This window comes from Acromyrmex echinatior, chromosome 6, assembly GCF_024713525.1.
Source record: "Acromyrmex echinatior isolate Ae372 chromosome 6, ASM2471352v2, whole genome shotgun sequence".
NCBI lineage: Eukaryota > Metazoa > Arthropoda > Insecta > Hymenoptera > Formicidae > Acromyrmex > Acromyrmex echinatior.
Genome location: NC_141857.1, coordinates 11,777,035 through 11,796,521, shown reverse-complemented (window position 1 = coordinate 11,796,521; position 19,487 = coordinate 11,777,035). Strand labels below are relative to the sequence as shown.

Sequence of the window (19,487 nt, the reverse complement as noted above, 5' to 3'; positions counted from 1 at the left end):
ACCATATTTTTTTTAAAAGTAGACATCTCAAGCAACAATTTAAGCCCAAAATAAATCCCAAGGCCTCTCTGAATTTTGGACGAGGGAAGGGTGGCCTTTTTGATAAAGAATGCTTCATATTATATATACAGGGTGTCCCATTTTAATTGCCCACCCCAAATATTTCGAAAACTACACATCCTAGAAGAAAAAGTTTTAGACAAAAGTTGTAGGGTTTCGAGGGGGGCATCCAACAGTGACCTTGACCATGACCGTTACCATGATCGTCAAGGTCATTTCAAGGTCAAGTCAAAATTTTCAAATGGAACCTTTTTTCACACCGCAATTGGAAAGAGGAAGAAATTTTATCCGAATATGACCTTGACCGTGACCTCAATGTCAAGATCATGTCAAGATGAAATCCAAACATCTTGAAAACTATGTGCTCTTGCAAAAACGTTCGACCAAAGTTGTGAGGTTCGGCGGGGGTTACTTAATGACCATAATCATGATCTTCAAGGTCATTTCAAGGAATTAGAAAGAGGAGGAAATTTTACGGGTCTGAATTTTGTGTGATCATAAAAGCAAACTCCCAATGAAGAAAACTAGTTATAAAGGACCATTTTATGAAAATTAACCCTTACTCCGTAACCCTTTGTTTCGGCACCTTAAATCTGTAAACCATGGTCTTTTAGATCCTGCCGCAAGTGCAAGAACAAGTGATTTTTCCATAGGTTTTTCCACTTTTTTCAAATAAGAAATGTATAAAAAAATTATTTTTCCCGAAATATTTAATTGGGATTTGTAGTTGAGGGTTTTAAGAAGCTCCATGAATTTCTGCAGATTTTTCAAAGCATTTTTACCGTTTAAAAAAGGCACAGGATCTAAAAGATCATGGTTTACAGATTTAAGGTGCCGAAACAAAGGGTTACGGAGTAAGGGTTAATTTTCATAAAATGGTCCTTTATAACTATTATAGTTTTCTTCATTGGGAGTTTGCTTTTATGATCACACAAAATTCAGACCCGTAAAATTTCCTCCTCTTTCTAATTCCTTGAAATGACTTTGAAGGTCATGATCATTAAGTAACCCCCGCCGAACCTCAACTTTGGTGTCGAACATTTTTGCAAGAGCACATAGTTTTCAAGATGTTTGGATTTCATCTTGACATGATCTTGACATTGAGGTCACGGTCAAGGTCATATTCGGACGTAAAATTTCTTCCTCTTTCCAATTGCGGTGTGAAAAAAGGAGCGTTCCATTTGAAAATTTTGACTTGACCTTGAAATGACCTTGACGGCCATGGTAACGGTCATGGTCAAGATCACTGTTGGATGCCCCTCTCGAAACCCTACAACTTTTGTCTAAAACTTTTTCTTCTAGGATGTGTAGTTTTCGAAATATTTGGGGTGGGCAATTAAAATGGGACACCCTGTATACGTACATATATATTGGGTCATCTAAAAAGTATCCGCGGTTTTTTGTCACTAGATGTGTGTTGATGGTCATATATCTAGTGACAAAGTACCGCGGATACTTTTTAGATGATGCAATATATATATATATATATATATGTACGTATGTACGTATGTACGTATGTACGTATGTACGTATGTAAGTACGTACGTACGTAGGCTGGAAAAGTTTCTACAATCTAATACTTCCAGTGACACCAACGTTCTGCTGCTATCATATATATAAAATTAGATGTTTTTAACCTATAATTCAGTTGACAGTTTGTACCCAAGCCAACTAGTTTTGTTTGCATAGTATTTTAAAAGAAATTATTTTGTGAGAAAATGGAAATTTCGAGTGAAAATTTTCGGACAATTATTTTTTACGATTACAAATGTAATCTAACTCCGAAACAATGCATCGATCGACTTCATTTGACTTTTGGGGATGAAGCACCATCCAATAGGATTGTTTATAATTGGTTTGCCGAATTCCAGCGTGGACGTACCTTTCTTTGTGACGAATTCCGTAAAGGTCGTCCATCCACGTTTGTTATTGTCACTAATGTTGATGCTGTGCGTGAAATGATTGAGCGAGACTGGTATATGACATACCGCGAGATTCAGGTATCCTTGAGCATTGACATGAAAGCAATACATATGATTTTGCATGATCACGGAAACTTTGCAGTCGTTGGATCCCACACAATTTGACCGAAGCTCAAAAACAGTTCGTGTTAAATGGAGCAAAGAAATGCTCAAGAAATTCAACCGAGGTCGGTCAAATTTGGTCTACAACATCATTACTGGGGACGAAACATGGATCTATTCGTATGAGCCCGAAAGTAAACAACAATCCACTGTTTTGGTATTTCAAAATGAACCGAAACCAATAAAAGTTGTTCGTTCACACAATGCTGCCAAGCAAATGATTGCTTGTTTCTTCATTTATACAAGACCGTGGCTTTAGAAGATCGAAGGATTATAAATACTGATTAGTATACAACAATTTGTTTGCCAGAAATTTTTTTTAATAAATGAATTGCGTAGAACAAACTGAAATCGTCCCATCATTCTTCATCATGACGATACCAGCTGTCAAACAGCATGTCAAACCATTGATTTTTTAGTGAAATGTCGAATTGATGACTCATTGTCCGTAGTCACCTGATTTATCACCTAATGACTTCTTTTTGTTCCCAAACATTAAAAAGAAGATGCGTGGTGAGCGATTTGAGTCGCCTGAAGCAACTGTTGAAACATTTCGTATACTGATTTCTCAGGTTACAGCCTCAGAATGGAAAAAATGCTTCGAAAATTGGTTCGAGCGTATGCAAAAATGTATCGATCTTAAAGGCGAATCCTTCAAAAAACAATAAAGCCATTTATCGAATTTTACATATTTTTTTTCATATTGCAGAAACTTTTCCAGCAGCCTGCGTATGTATGTATATATACCTGTGTGTATGTATGTATATGTGCGTGCGTGCGTGCGTGCGTGCGTGCGTGCGTATACGTTTATACAGTGCGTGTCAAAAATCCCGGAATGGCTAATTATCTCAGAGAGTATTGGTTTATTGGAAAAATGTTTCAAACTAAAGTTGTAGGGTTTAGAAAGATCTATTTGATAATCTCATCAGTTTTGCTTCGGGTGGTGTTTCCAATGTCATGTCAAGATCACATTGATTTTTTTTAATTGAACACTCTACTTTTGATTCCAGAATCTAATAGCTGGTGATCGAGAGTTTTTTAAAACGCTGTAATAAAATATTTTTTCATTAAATACTTTTTGAATTATGATGCTTGAAAAATACAGTATCGCCGGCATTAGCATTACCATATGGAGATTACCTGATCAGATTTACACCTCTTACGCACGCACGCACGCACACAAAATAATTAAACATATAGAAAACTATACAAATTTTACTTAAAATATCTTATCATATATCTTATTTCGACGATAATTGCTTACGCACATAAGCACGGATAGAGTATGTGCATCACCAAAACCCAGACAAATTTCAATTAAAATTTTTCGCTATATTGGCCTCCGTCAGAGGTTGTTGTTGGCGTCCGAGAAAGCCTGATGCTTCTAGTAAACAGTTTATATTTTTAAAATGGCCGCGATGTTGAAACCAAGTGCGGAGTATAATCAAAGATCATCGAAGGCCTTCGCGCTGGATGCTTAGTAACGGAAATAATTCGGTTCTTTGGATACCCGAGATCAACCGTTTATGACGTTATGGCAAAATATATGGTTTTAGAATAGTCCAATAAAAGTTCCAGTATGCCAGCGAGGAAGAGAACGCGATAGAACGCACCGCGAAAACTCCTGCAGTCGTTGAAAGAGCTCAAGCGCTGATTTCGGATGACCTAGGGCAATCGTTGCGCGTTCTGATAGATGTGAAGCCATGGATGGAAACTGTGGCGTCCGGAAGGCCATATGTTTTTCAACAGGACGGTGCACTAGCTCATACGAGTAATTTTATTCAAAATTGGCTCTCAGACGATATGTTTCGGTCCAAGGAATTCTGGCCTCCTAACAGATTTAAATCCCTTGGAGCTATTACGTATGAAACATAGTTGAGAGGGTCACAAACAAGTCTCGGCATCCCAATATGATGTCATTAAGGACCGCTATTGAGGCAACATTCGTCGGCATGGATAGCGCTACATTACAGCGTGCGTGTGAACGCTTCAGACCGAGAATAGAGACCGTCATTCAAGCTAATGGGGGATATATCGAATAATTTTGTTCTACAGGGATCTCCCAAGCGCCATGTAAAAGGATTTTTTTGTAATATTTCATTTTTTAAAAACATTTTATTTAAAGAAATTGTTCGATTTGTCTGGATTTTGGTGACGCGTCCTGTATATAAGCGTTTATAATTAATTCTAAAAAATAATATGTTGTAATATTAACTTCTTATTATATATGATTGAATTTGGAAAAAAAAATCTTTAATTTGGTAAAAAAATTTGAAAAATTAGAGAAAAACTGCGTAGTGGGGATATACTTTAAACCAATGCTCGTAAAGATTTGCACATTTCGGCATTTGCTGATTCCGACACGCTACCCCCACTACCGCTCGGCAATCGAGTCGCCGGGCGCTCACGTGACGCTCTAATTCAGCTATCATTTTAATTAAATATAATATATAAATAGTTATTACAATATAGAATCTTTGTTACTTGATGAGACTTTGTAAGACTTTGTATGGAAAACACGGAATTTCACGTATTTTCTGACTTCAATCTTTGCAAGTCTTTTATAGAAATTTCTCAATGTAAATTTATAATAATTATTGAATGGTTTTTGATAGGCAAGAATTATTATGACAAAATGTATTTATTATTCTAGAAACTTCTCGATGTAAATTTATAACAATTATTGAAGGTTTCTAGTAGGCAAGAATTATTACGATAAAAAATGTTTTAGAAAATTTAGTATGATTTGATTTTTTTAAGGAAATAAAAATTATTTTGCAAGAAAATATTCTTTAATAACATAAGATACGACTTCCGCACGTTTAAGCTACAGAGACTTGAACTAAAGCGTCATGTGAGCCATCGAGCCTCGAGCGGTAATGGAGGTAGCGCGCCGAAATCGGCCCGAAATGTGCAAATCTTTGCGAACACTGCTTTAAACAAAAAAAAAAAATTATAAAAAAATTTGTTTTCTTCAGAATTTTGAAATACTCTTGAAACCGTACACTTGAAACAATTTTTGTTTAAAAAATTTTTTTATCTTTTATACTTTCGACGATATTCGGCTCGGAAGAGAAATACCGTTCTTTTTTAAAGAGGCGTTTCACTTCTTAAACAGGAGTTAGCGCCTATATAAAAAATACTTGTCTCTTAGATTTTTGTGTTTAATAACATATTTTATGGAGAATCAAACTGGTGCTGGACTTATGAAACGTCCCTTGCAATATAAGTTAAAATCCGAAAATTGTAAAAAAATCGATTTCTTTGTCATGTCTCCATATAAAAATCTAAAATTGATACGTAAGCGTCTTTTTTTATATGTTATCTTAGAAAAAAGTCAACTCAAAAAGTGGAGGCATTGTCATTGTACTTATTTCATTAGGCCCTTTTATAACTAAGCAGAAAGTCTATATTATTCAAGAAAAAATCTAGTCGACACAAATGAAAAGTAACATAACATCAACGTTATAACTTTGTTGACCTTGTCAACAATATGAATATAATATAACACATGGTGTTGTGTAAAATCTTTTTTATTAAGACTTTTTTGCATAAACATAAATGTAAATGATTGTAGCTACATCAACCCAGATAGCAAAATGTAGCAGAATGTCGACAGACTGGTAGCAGATTTGATCAGAAGATGTTAGCAGATCACTGATCACAATTGATGTCATATTCTGCTTCTGTTTTGCCGACAGAACCTGTTAACATTCTATGCAAATAGACTGGCAGCAGAAATTAAACAGAACTTGCAGACAGAATCTAATAGCAGATTGCAAGTAGAAAACGAACAGAGTCTGCTGACATAATTTGATAGCAGATTGGCAGAAACTGAGCAAGATCTGTCATTTTCATTTAAATCGACCTAGCTAAGAAATTTTTTGTACATATATATAAACGATAATATATAATTATACCTAATTATATATTTATATATACTGGTGAAAACTGGAAACAATCAATACAATTTTATTGCTAAAATATTGATTACTTCACATTTCAAAATATACATGAAAAAGTTATAAAATAGTAAAAAAAATATTGGAGATTTAGAAAACACATTCCGAAAGAGCTTGGGAATGTCTAGGAGATTTGCCTATTCGATTTACATACGCCAATTTTTATAGGACTCTCCTGGATGTTTTCTTCTCATAAGCAAATCCTCGTGGCGAGGCTGTATATGAAAATCATATCTTGCAGATTTTGCTCGATCTCTACTGTCAATCTGCCATCAAGTTATATCAGTAGGATCTGCTTGCAATGTGTTGTCAGATGTGCAGCAGACTCTGTTCGGTTTCATCAATTTGCTGACATAGCATGTTAGCATGTTTTGTTATATTTTTGACAATAGTTTGTTGGTATTATCTGATAGTACAAATTCTGTGTACAGTTTATTGCCTTTCTGCAATCAAAAATTGATAGGTCTGCTCAAAATCTGTCTCCACAGGTTTGGCTATCAGGGAATTAACTCATATTCTTATATTCGACTGTAATTGATCAATTCTTACAACTACATTTATGTAATTGCAGAATGGGTTTAAGAGTTGAAGAGATTATGGCTGCGTTCAGCAGAGAAAACTAATTAGTTAGCGCTTAGTTATTCTTTAATATGATTATTTTAATATGAAGATTTTAGATAGCGAATCTTTTTATAATAAAAGATTAATATCTGAATTTAATATCTGAAATGATTTACATAAAAACACAGACAGCATTTAAATAAACAGAACGATACAAAATCATTGCTTGAATCTCACCTACAAATTATACAATCTCTTTCTCCTTTATAATTAGCTTCTCTCTATACATTTCTCCCTTCCTTTTTTCCTCTACCTTTTTGCCTCCTCCCCCTCCCCCCCATGGTCTCACTTCCCAATATTTTCCAACATTAACTTTACCTTCCTTCTCTGAATGTCAATTTTAATTTATATCGTCTCAAAACTCCGAAGGGAAGAGATATCGTTTTTCACTTTAATTGCATTGTCTCCGTTTTATTATTGACTTTCTGCGCCTCAAACATATTTTAATTATTCTTGAGTGAGATTTTAATAATACTTGATTAACGCTTCATTAAGGATATCTATTCTTACGTATTTTAATTTTTACTAAATTATTTTAATTCAATATAATATATTGATATACATTATACAATTTTAACTTTTAATGTTCATAATGTATCATTTCATTGTATTGTATTCTTTCTGTCGTTCACATAGTAGTATATTTCCCCGTTAACAGAAATAATAATCATGTTTTGACAATCTCCAAGTTAAGTAAGCCAGCAAGATTATTATTCAGTTTAATTATTGATACCAGCGTTCAAATAGTTAGAGAGAGCGAAGTATTTTTTAATATTTTTATATATATTATTTCTTTGTCCATCGAACCACATATAATTTATTTATTATATTTGCTTTACCGTACTGACTATTTCATATGTAAATATTGATAATGATCCGATCGCGATTGAAACGTTTGTTTATAACCGGCACATTTTATTAAAGTTTGTAATAATTTTAACTAAAAGATATCATTGTTTATTTTTCAACTGTTTCTACTTTTAAATTAACGATTGATTTTTGGCTCGTAACCCTTTTTCTTTATTGCGTTTTTTTATTTTAATATGGTTCTCGCCTTTAACTGTTCGCTGGATCTAAGTAGGAAATATTAAAAAATCGTTAATCAGCCATTGGCTGCGTTCAATAAAATGTTTATTTTACAACTGTTGGAAGTTTTCTTTGCGTTGATTGAATTATACTTTTAGAAAAATGATTTTTTTTCTATGTCAGCATGCAATCATAAAACGGTTATAAAACTTGTGATGAACACATTCTGTTGAACGCATCCTAGAAAAACTCTAGTTGGAGACGAACTTCTTTATGCAGCAAAAATAGCATTATAATTGTTATATTCGTAATCGGGAAAGTTATCTGAAGGTTATCTCATACAGAGCGATCTTTTTTTAAAAAGGCAAAATAGAAATATTCTAATACCTGATGTGTATTATAGTGTAGTTGAAGTATACATCATTTTATTTACTATAAATTTTTTAAGAATTAATTTGTAAAATCCGGCTTTGCATGCACCTTCACAGCAAAATAAAAAACGCCAAAAAGGTCTGACGCATTATTACTTATAGGGAATAAAATATTAATATGAAAACATGTTTTTGCACTGTGAATAAAAAGAACATCATTTTTTATAGGGTGCGATCCGTTTTACGCTCACAGTGCTTGTAAGCATTATTTATTTTTGTTCAATATTGGCTGCATTCGGCAGAATATTTATTTTGCAACTGTTGGAAGTTTTTTTCGCGCTGACTGGATTATATATATGTACAGATCTAAAAGTATAATCCAATCAGCGCGAAGAAAACTTCAACAATTGTAAAATGAACATTCTGCTGAACGTAGCTATTGATAGACAACCAGGATAATATTGTTATCCGTGCCTCCGGGTTGCATCGAGCTACCAGTTAAAGACATGAAGAGCACGTCGCCGGGCAACGAACAGCTGAGCGAAGACGCAAGTTAGACAGATTCTGTGGTGAGATGTCGATTTGATCGCTCTACTAAATGTACTGCGTTCTAAAAAAAAGCGTCTGTTCTCTTTTTTTACGTATCTATTTATTTCTGCAAATCGGGAGTGTGCGCTTGTGCGGGCTCGCGGTCTGTTAAGAAACGCCGCGCGAGTGCAACCATATAATGTTTACAGCACATATAAGCGTGAAAATGGAACGCACTCATAATGTTTTGAAGAGCGAAATTCGCGCTTCTGATTTTTCAAATCCATTTGAATTAAAAAATAATATAATATGGACATGAATACATCCAAATTCAACATGATGAATAGTATTTCTATCCTTTTGAGTTCAACAATACTTATTTATAATATTATTGTCATACTTATTTATAATATTATTGTCATAAATGAGTTAATCATGAAGACATAAGCAGAGAACTTGTTTTTAATTTTGTGTTTATAAAGCAGAAAATTTGTGTAATTAAAGAGAGAATATTTATTTTTAAGAATTAATTGATGTTGGGTACGTCTGATTACGGTGCTCATTTCGCAATATTTCGTGGCTATGCTTAATTTGAATAATTGTCTTTAATGATTAATATCTCGATTCTCAGGGCAGAGCAACATTTTTTTCTACCAGATTCTTTCATTTCATGCAAAAACGCGTCGAATGAGCCTAATTTCATCAAAATTGAAATAGAGGAGGGCGTTCTAAATAATTGCCACGAATTTATGCCCTCAAGTTTTAATTTATTTCAGTTCATTTCAATCTCGTTCCGAGACTCTAAAACACGAACTCAGATAAATTAAAATGAATTGCAATTTTCAATTCATTTGAATTCATGTTCGAATGCTGGGTTGGTTTATTACTCCTGATCTTTAATAATTACATTAATGTTATATTACTTTTATATTAATTGTGAATCTTTTAAAATTATTTTTAATGCATAATATTATTAGATAGCACGTATAATGTGTTAATTGGGTCTTACTTTTTATCAAAATGGTGGTTATCATGTAATTAGAGTTTCTAAAGAATGAATTATCACTATTTTTTAGATTTTCAATTGCTCTTTCTCCACAAAATGTGAATATATTGGATATAGGAATAAGTTTCCGCCCTTTTTAAATGAAAAAGATGTGTTTACTTAAACAAATCTATATAAGTGAGTTTATTCAAAGTATGCTCCTTCGAAAGCGACAACTTTCTCCCACCTTTCCGGTAATAAATGGATTCCTCGAATGAAAAAATCTGGTTCTTTTGAAGCGAATTCCATTCATCAAGCCATTTTTTGATACCTTCATAAGAATTGAATCGTTCTCCAGAAAGGGCCGACTGCATGGATCGGAACAAATGAAAATCTGAAGGGGCAATGTCCGGTGAATATGGCGGGTTGGACAGAATTTCCCACTTTACTCCTTCTAAGTATTTCTTGACCGGTTTTGCAACGTGTGGCCTAGCGTTGTCATGTAACAGAATCAGCTTGTTGTGCCTATTGTCCCATTCCGGTCGTTTTTCTTTCAAAGCTTGGTTTAAACGTATCAGCCGATAACGATCGCCAGTGATGGTTTGAGCAGCTCAATAATATATAATATCTCTTTGATCCCACCAGATGCATAACATAATCTTCGAAGCATGGATATTTCGTTTTGGCGTGATGGACCTGGTTCACCTGGCATCACCCATGCCTTCAAGCGTTTAGGGTTATCATAGTAGATCCATTTTTCATTGCCAGTTACGATACGATGTAGAAAACCCTTTCTTTGTTGTCATGACGAAGCATCTCGCAGATGACCAAACGTCTTTCCATGTCTCTCTCTTTCAATTTATATAAAAATAAATTTCCCAATTTCCTTCTTTTTGCACTATTCCCATTGCGTGTAGACGTTTTCCAACAGTGGATCTATCAACTCAAAATTTAACTCTTTTGCCAACTTATCGAGCGATAAACACGAATCTTCTTCGAGTAATGCTTGCAATTCTGCATCTTTAAATTTTTTGGTGCACTTTCGCGTTCTTTGTCACGCACGTCAAAATCACCATTGTTGAATCGCCGAAATCATTCTTTACAACTAGTTTTCGATGGAGCATGCTCATCGTAAATATCTACGAGCAAACGATGCGTTTCCGCAGCACTTTTCTTTAAAAATAATGGAGTAAAACTTCCCGCAAATGTTGCTTTTTTGGAATAAATTCCGACATCTTCAACGCAAAAAAAGTTACTCTTTCTTACGCTTCGAACGAATGTCATCTATTGGGCTCAAAAGTTTGGACACACACCTTTCAAAAACATGTCTTGCCGTTCTATCAAACACACGAGCAATGCTACTAACGACATCTTTCTGCAATGGGCGGAAACTTATTCCCATACCCAATAATTGTATGATTGAATTTTAAGAATGTTAAATTCCAGAAATATATTTAAACATTAATATCGGCACAGCAACTACATTGTTTAATTTTTACTTTATTTTTATACGTAATGCTGGTATTCTCACTTTTGATCGACTTTGTTGACTTAAATAATGAGTAATAAATTTGAGACCGGGCTAAGAGTAATTAGTTTTGGGAATCAAAATCTCTACACCAATTAATTTGTTTAATATATTAATTTTATTCTTGTAACTTTGTATGTTTTCAATCATTTTCAAACTTATTTTGTGAATATATAATAATTTCAACGTAAGAGATATTTTGTGAGCATTTGATTCAAAAATCAGGATTAAGGAGATTTTAAACAAAAGATCGAACTTTGGTATCGCTGTTTTACCGAAAATGCGATTACGATTTAAGAATGTCAACACATCTTTATATACTTCACTAGTATCGCATTTTTGTATTGAATTAAGGGTGCACACTTCGTTTTCACACTTACACGCTGTATTAATTCATCTCGTTATGAATCAAATATTAAAAATAAATGATGCTTACAAGCATTGTAAGTACAAAATGGAACGCATCTTAAGTCTAAGTTTAATTCCAAAAACGTGACAAAAATAAGTTGTTTGTACATGTAAACTACAAATAAATTATAGGCTGGAGATTATAATTTCTTTAAGTATAGATTGCAAAGCAACTTTTGTATTAATTAAATGTTGTAACGACTTGACTTGACAATTTTAGACACCGTGTTAGACTAAGAAATTGTAAAAAAGATTTAATTTAAACAATTTTTTTTCGTTTTTGATAAACTTCACCTCATAAACATGTATGAATGTGTATATTTTAAAAATTAAATGCCTATAACGGTTGAATGTATTATAATGACAAATTACAAACTAAAAAAAAAACTAACAAGTTTTTTATAGACTCCTTTAATTGAACAATTTAGGAATACATGATAATAACATAAAGTACAGGCGATCGGAGTCAACGCTGGTTGATCAATTAGCGCAATCAAGGTCAAAGTTTATAATACGAGGTCTGTTCAAAAAGTATCGCGAATTTTGAATTTCCGCGGGTTACGTATATTCGATTTTCGATTTTTTTGTGGCGTTATGTTAGTACTCATGTCTCTCACTTATGCCGATAAGTTCGGCCATTTTGAATGTTCAGTTAATTTTTGACAGCTGTTTTGCTTGCACGTGTTTTGGCTCGTCTTCGATTTTTGCCTATTCCAAAAAATGGATCAAAGAATCTGTATCAAATTTTGTTTGAAAAACAAAATTAAGTGCGCGGATGCATTCCGAATGTTGACTGTGGCATATGGTGAAGCTACCTTGGACCGAAGCAACGTTTATCGGTGGTACAAAAAATGTTCTCAGAGGGCCGAGAAGATGTGAACGACGAAGAGCGTTCGGTCGAATGTGAAGGTTTTGTTTACAGTTTTCTTCGATTGCAAGGACGTGGTGCATCGTGAGTTCTTGCCACAGGGTAGAACGGTCAAGGAATATTACCTGCAAGTTATGCGCAATTTGCGCGAAGCAATCCGCCAGAAACGCCCGGATTTGTGGAAGAACAAAAATTGGCTTTTGCACCATGATAACGCCCCTGCTCACACATCGTTGCTTGTGCGCGAATTTTTGGCCAAAAACAACACACTAATGATGCCGCAGCCACCGTATTCTCCAGATCTGGCCTTAAATTATCAAACAATTTTAAGATTATATTAGGTGTTGGAATTAATTCGTAGCGTTTTACAAGTGATGGGAAGTACTTTCATTAATGTATTTTTTAATGCTCATGTGAAATAAATAACATTCTTTCATTAAAAACGCTACGAATTAATTCCAACACCTAATAATTAATTATTCAGCAAATATAAGGACGCTCACCATGTTCACATAGCACCATATCGCAAACATTACTATAAAAACAATTCAAGAACCGGTTTCCGATAATGTTGGCCAGTCAGTATCAGACATAGTGAGTCATTTTTTGTTTTTTAGCTAATTTTCCGAGATAACAAATGGAAAAATGTAACATTAAAGCGTTAATCAATTCCAAGAACAAGTTGGAAAGTAATCGATAAACACGCCAGAAACTCATTGCGTACGAATGACACTGACTGACTAGACGTGACAACAACTCAAGCATTTATAGCTTGTCTATGATCGAAAGATAGACCTGAAGAAGATTGGGAAGCTGAGGTCAAGAATCACGGAGCATAAGAATCACATCTGATGGAATACGTCTACCCGTAATGTCATAACGGAACATCAGTTACAAGAAAGCCATGATTTCGATTGGGACAATGTTATAATACTGGATGAGGAGCCTCACTACAGGAAGAGATTGATTTCGGAGATGATATTCATCAGGAGACAGACGCATGGACTCAACCTGCAGATGGATATGGAGGAGCTTTTCAAGGCCTACTTCCCGATCGATGATACTGACTGGCCAACATTATCGAGAACCGGTTCTTGAATTGTTTTTATAGTAATGTTTGCGATATGGTGTGAGCATAGTGAGCGTCCTTATATTTGATAATTAATTATAATTTTAAAGTTGCTTTATAAATTAGTTCTCCATATTCTATTTTACGATATTTTCTTTTCTTTTTTTCTTTTTTTTTTCTTTCACTCTTTTTGGTTTTAATTCCGACATTTAAATTCTCGGTGTAGGGGAGCTCACCATGACAGGATAACTATTATTCACAATTTTATATATGTTTATGTTTTTATATTAGTTTTTGTTGTCTCTGAGGAAGGCTCAAAAGTGACCCGGAACATGTAAACGCGTTTTAGTGAATAAAGAAGTTTCACACTTCGCAGGTATATTGTTTGCGCGACGTCCTCTGCGCTTGATTTCTACTGCTAGTATTCTTTCTAGTTCTTTGATTTATAAGGAATCTTGGTTAGTTTGATTTGTTATACGAGTTTATATATTTAATATATTTAATAAGAAGAATTGCGCTAATTGATAACCAGCGTTGATAACCTATCGTTTGTACTTATGTTATCATATATTTCTAAATTGAATCTTTAGTGCTTAAATAATACAATGCACATCGTGTTTCTGCGTGTAAATTTAAAAAACGCAGATTATCTCCGCGTTATTCGATACAAAATTTTAAAGTGCTGTAACTTTGCGAAAAAAAATCGCAGCGACTTGTTTTTTTTAAATTAAAGGGGAAAGTTCGAACTTTATGTCGCTGCAAACAGCATTCCTCTAAAAAATTTTACAAAGTCCGTGCATTCATAATATAACAAACCTCATATTTTTGACAGTGGCAGGGGTACATCAAACTTAAAATCTGGCCATAGCGTCTTACAGATTTCAAGCTTTAATAAAAGAAAACACGTTATTCTATCGGTATTCTACGGAATTTTTCATAAAGTTATCATTAGTCAGAGTTGACCAATTTTTGCCCACAATTTTTCTATGCCATTTTTTTAAGCAGTGCATATATAGAAGAAAGTAGCCGATACTGACATAGGTCTCCTAAAGCGAACCCCCTTATTTCTCAGAAATTATAACTATTGTACTTTATTAATACTAATAAAAATATGATCTGTTTAGTTAATTAAAAAAGTGTAAACCCATAATCCGTATATTTATAACTTGTTTCTATATGAAATATATTCAGCTAAAAACGAATTTTGTGTACTTATGCAAAAATAAAATTCTTACGTTTTCTTTTGCAAATTGCGTAATTTAAAAATCATAAATAAGTAACTATATTATTAATAATATTACGTCGTTTTCAATGCTTGTAGTTTCCTAAATCAGTTTTATTTATATTATTTTCTTTCCTAGTTTTTTTATAATACGGTTTTAAGATAAAATATATAAAATCGGGGTGCAGCGTAAACCGGCGGCACACCTGTCTGTAAAACAAATCATGAGCTAACTTAATCTTTGAGATGTTGCTTTGTATCAAATATCTATCGGAGCTGAAGGCAATGGTACATAATACCAATGGTACATTTTAAGGAAAGCTTAAAAAACTTATTACGTTACATATTTGCATCTTGCAGAACAGCATAAAGTAAAGCATATAATTCAACAAAAATGTTTTATATCGAAGTGAATAAATTTTGGAAAATCTTATATGCATTCATTTGTCTTTTATACAAATAATTTCTGTAAAAGAAAAAGAATAGGAATATGTGGCATTACTGCCCACTGTGTCAGTTTTGGAACCCATTTTGTCAGACGTTCATTTTTGCTTATCTTACGAAAAAATTAATTATTGCAAAATTAACAAACAATATTATAAAAACTGCTTATATTATCTGATAGACACTTTTTAGTTTATATTTATGTATTTAAAGTTTTATTTTTATCTTTTGTTTAAGAAATATTGTATAAAAACAAAGTGATTTGTCGATATCGGCAATCTTCCCCTACTAATACATGTATATGTTTTCATACATATACCGATTATTGCGAAGAATATTACTAAAGCCTCAGTAGTCTAAAGGCTTAGGACGCTCGTATGGAATAGAAGAGATCCGGGTTCGACTCCTGGTCGAGGTAATATTTTTCGTAATATTTATTTACAGTTTTTCAGCACATTAACATCTTTCTAATATGATGCCTGATTGAACATCGAATTATTAAAAATTGCTTGTCAATTTAATTTGTGATATTATTACAATAATTTAATTGAATTTATAAATCCGGAAAATCAATTCGGCATGCAGTTCGAATGACTAAATGGTGTATGTATATACATAGTGTATAAAAGGTGTCCCGAAAGTTTTTGCCAATCGCTTTTGTGAAAATAGAACGGACTAAACTGAGTCGAAAAGTCCTTTACCATTTTGCAATTTTCGCAATAGTTAACAAGATATTAATTACTAAAAATTGCCAAATATTGGTCTTGAATAATTTTTTACTCAAATATTATAACTTTACAGAAAAACTGCAAGAGACAAAAATCATTTATTTTCTTCTCATAGAATTCTAAGAATTTTTTCAGAATTTTTTATCAATTTTTTAGTACTACATTTTCTTATTTTTACCAATATGAGAAGATACGATATTAAAAAATTCTGAAAAAATTCTCAGAACTTTATGAAAAGAAAATACATGATTTTGTCTCTTGCAGCTTTTCTATAAAGTTGATAATATTTGAGTAAAAAATTATAAGACCAATATTTGATAATTTTTAGTAATTAATATCTTGTTAACTATTGCGAAAATTGCAAAATGGTACAGGACTTTTTGATTCAGTTTAGTCCGCTCTATCTACACAAAAGCGATTGGCAAAAACTTTCGAGACACCTTGTACATATATAATTCACATTGAAGCATTAAAGATTCAGCGACAATTATAGGCATTTAATTTATGATTTATCGATTGTGTTCTCACGTATGGTCTAAAATAAAATTCTTGCGTATGTTTTAATTCTGAGAAAGAAATTCCAAAATCTGTAAAAGAAATATATATGAAAATGCGTTACAAAAATTAGTGTTTAGTTGGTAAAACGGATGCCTTTAAGATCTCCTTAAACTATTTAACTTCTTATTTTTGGTCGCTTTATTTTTATATAGTTATAATAAGTGTTAGTACATTCATAATCATTCATATTTATTTCTTTTTGTACTATTTTAAAGCAAAAAGTTAGCAAAGAATTCTGGTATATCAGTTTTGTTCACAATATTTTATACACGTTTTTTTGAAAGAGAGAGCGCTAGCGCAAGTTCCCAAATTGTCAGGTCAGCCATGATCACATATTGCAAATCGTGTATTATATACTATCTTGTCAAAACTTCAGCAGCAGTCAAACATGGTCTCAGTCAATGTTGGCAAAAATACAATAGAAAGCAAACAATTTCCTGATATGCTACAAAAATGTTATAAAAATTAAGAAATTCTAAAAATAATAATTTTGTGTTGGCACAATATGTCAACAGAAATTAAATCCAAACATAATATGATTTTATACTATACTGGCAAATATCGTTAGAAATTGAACTTATTTACTTGCATGATAAAATGACAAAAACACGGTAGAAATCGAGCATGCGTTGTCTAAAAAAAATAACAATAAAAAAATACAATAAAATTACAGCATGTTGTCATTAAATTATGACAAAAATACCATGTATTATGTTAGATATGTCATCAATATCGAACTATAGTTTTTTCGTTTATTGCTATACGACGTATCTTTCTTGTATTCAAACTTCTTCAGGTAAATTTAAAGACTACAAAATGTAGCTAATGAAAATAAAGTGTGTAGTATTTGTTTCTATCAGCTTATTTTCTGACACAATTCCAATATAGGATTTAGAAAATATTAAATTGATTATTGAAAACTCTGATAACAATTCTTTCTATGGAGAATTGTTTACTTGGTCTCAAAATAAAAGTTCAATTTCTATTTCATAAATTTTGTTTGTAAATTTTACAGATTATTAAACAAATTAATTACGGAAATGCAATATTCTAATTTGTTAAAAAGTATTCTGCTTCATTTTTGTGTATTTATGCTATTATATAATAAATTATCGTATGATTTCTGCTGTGTTACAAGTTGCTATATTGCAACTTGTTCTGCTACTGATAGCTGATAGGCTATGTTCTGTCTCGAGAAACCTTGATATCTTCACAATTATTTGTTTTGTTAATTAGTATCACATGTTTTTCAAAATATAAAAATATACAATTTCAATTTTCATGTTGAAAAAAAAAACAGAATCTTCGAGTACTGCACCAGAGGTACCAGAGCACTCAGAAATTGATGTTGTTGATGAAGATCGCGGTGCTTCGTCGGATGTTTCTGATAACTCTTTAGTCGAATGTAATACAGTATTGGGAAAACAGCCTCCATTTTGGATTCCAGATAGTGATGCACCTAGCTGTATGTTGTGTGATGTTAAATTTACTGTACTTAAAAGACGTCATCATTGTCGTGCTTGCGGTAAAGTACGTATTTATTGAATTACAAAATAAAGACAAATCAGTTATTTATTGATTGATGTATTACGCAATACAACAACAATCGTTTATTTTATAAATTAATTTTTTCAAATTTGTAATATTATATTTCTTTTTTTGTAACAATATTTAAATTTACAATACATTTTGCAGGTACTATGTAACAAATGTTGCAATATGAAATACAGATTAGAATACCAGGGAAATATTGATTCCCGCGTTTGTGTCTCATGTTTTCATCTACTTACAAAAGGTAAAGAGAATTAATCTTATTATATATACACACAGGATATTTCAATTACCTAAAAAATATGGTTTTCTTAAATTAAAACGGAGCAATCCTTTTAAATTTAAATAATGTACTATTTTTTAGTTATTCAATTTTTTAATAATTGAAAAATATAAAAATATGATTTTTTTTTCAAAAAAACTAATTTTTCTCTTTACATTTCTATACAAAAATATTTAATAATATTTATAATATTTATAATATTGATAATACATGAAGTATCTTCAAAATGATTTTTTAATGACATATCTTTATATGCAGAATATTGAAAGAAATATAATCACAGTATATAAGAAAATTTATCAATTTAGTCAATAAGAATTATATTGTATAATAGTTTTACAATAGTCAGAGTAAATTTCGGTTTTTATTTAACATGTTGAAAGAATTGAATAAGAAAGAAGCGTTACCTAAATATATTACACATCAAAATTAGAGGATTATTCTAAAATATACAAATTTTGCCGATTTTTAGGAGACTATCTCAGCTTCTCCAGGAATTGCAGGACAATTTTTCAGGGTTTTGAAGGGTGTAACCTCAACTTTAAAACAATTAAAATGATATTTTTTGCCTCATTTAATGAACGAATAATAATCTTATTTGTGAAGATCAGAAGCAGTATTAAAATTCTGAAAATATCAATATACAATTTTCAGCTTTCCATGTGCAAAAGGACGAGGCGAGAAATGTCACCACATAAGTTTTAAAGTGGAGAACTTTTGTTTTAAAATAACATCACGATCATGCATCACTCTAACGTGCTTATGTTTCAAAATGAATCCTACATTTTGCAAGATTTTGGATAATTACAGCCGACATTCGCGTTATCCGATGTGCACTACTAAGAGATTGTTTGATTAAAGTTTGCATACCACATGTTTGGAGTGTATGCGTGCATGCGTGCGTGCGTGCGGGCGGGCGGGCGGGCGAACGCACCATATATATTTATATTCATGCATAAAAATTTTTTTAATACTGAATTCGTAGCAGCAATAATCAGCAGTAAGTATTAATATCGTAAATTTTAATTGTAATTTTGAAGTTCCTTAAAAAACAGCAATGTAATATTCGTCCCATACGCCCATTAGAATTGTTTTCTATCTAATCTGTTTACAACCTCATACATAAGCAGCATGGGTTGTTTTCTCTATGCGCATGGGAAAAGGAAACCGAGTTAATGCGCGCAATGAGTT

The 19,487-nt window shown here is 32.4% G+C and overlaps 1 protein-coding gene across 9 annotated transcripts in view; it reads left to right on the top strand.

Annotated features, from left to right (window-relative positions):
* The window catches only part of Sara (Smad anchor for receptor activation), a 188,361-nt gene that overhangs the window by 32,592 nt on the left and 136,282 nt on the right, over positions 1-19,487 (top strand). For 8 of the 9 annotated variants that reach the window (XR_015545342.1, XM_087406959.1, XM_087406960.1 and 5 more), the window contains 2 exons: positions 17,763-17,992; positions 18,158-18,257. The exons of the other annotated variant lie outside the window; for it this stretch is intronic. Coding sequence is in view for 7 of the 8 variants with exons in the window: in XM_087406959.1 (XP_087263085.1) it covers positions 17,763-17,992; positions 18,158-18,257 (330 nt within the window). In the remaining variant the exon portion in view is untranslated. The remainder of the gene's footprint in view (positions 1-17,762; positions 17,993-18,157; positions 18,258-19,487) is intronic. 9 annotated transcript variants of the gene reach the window in all.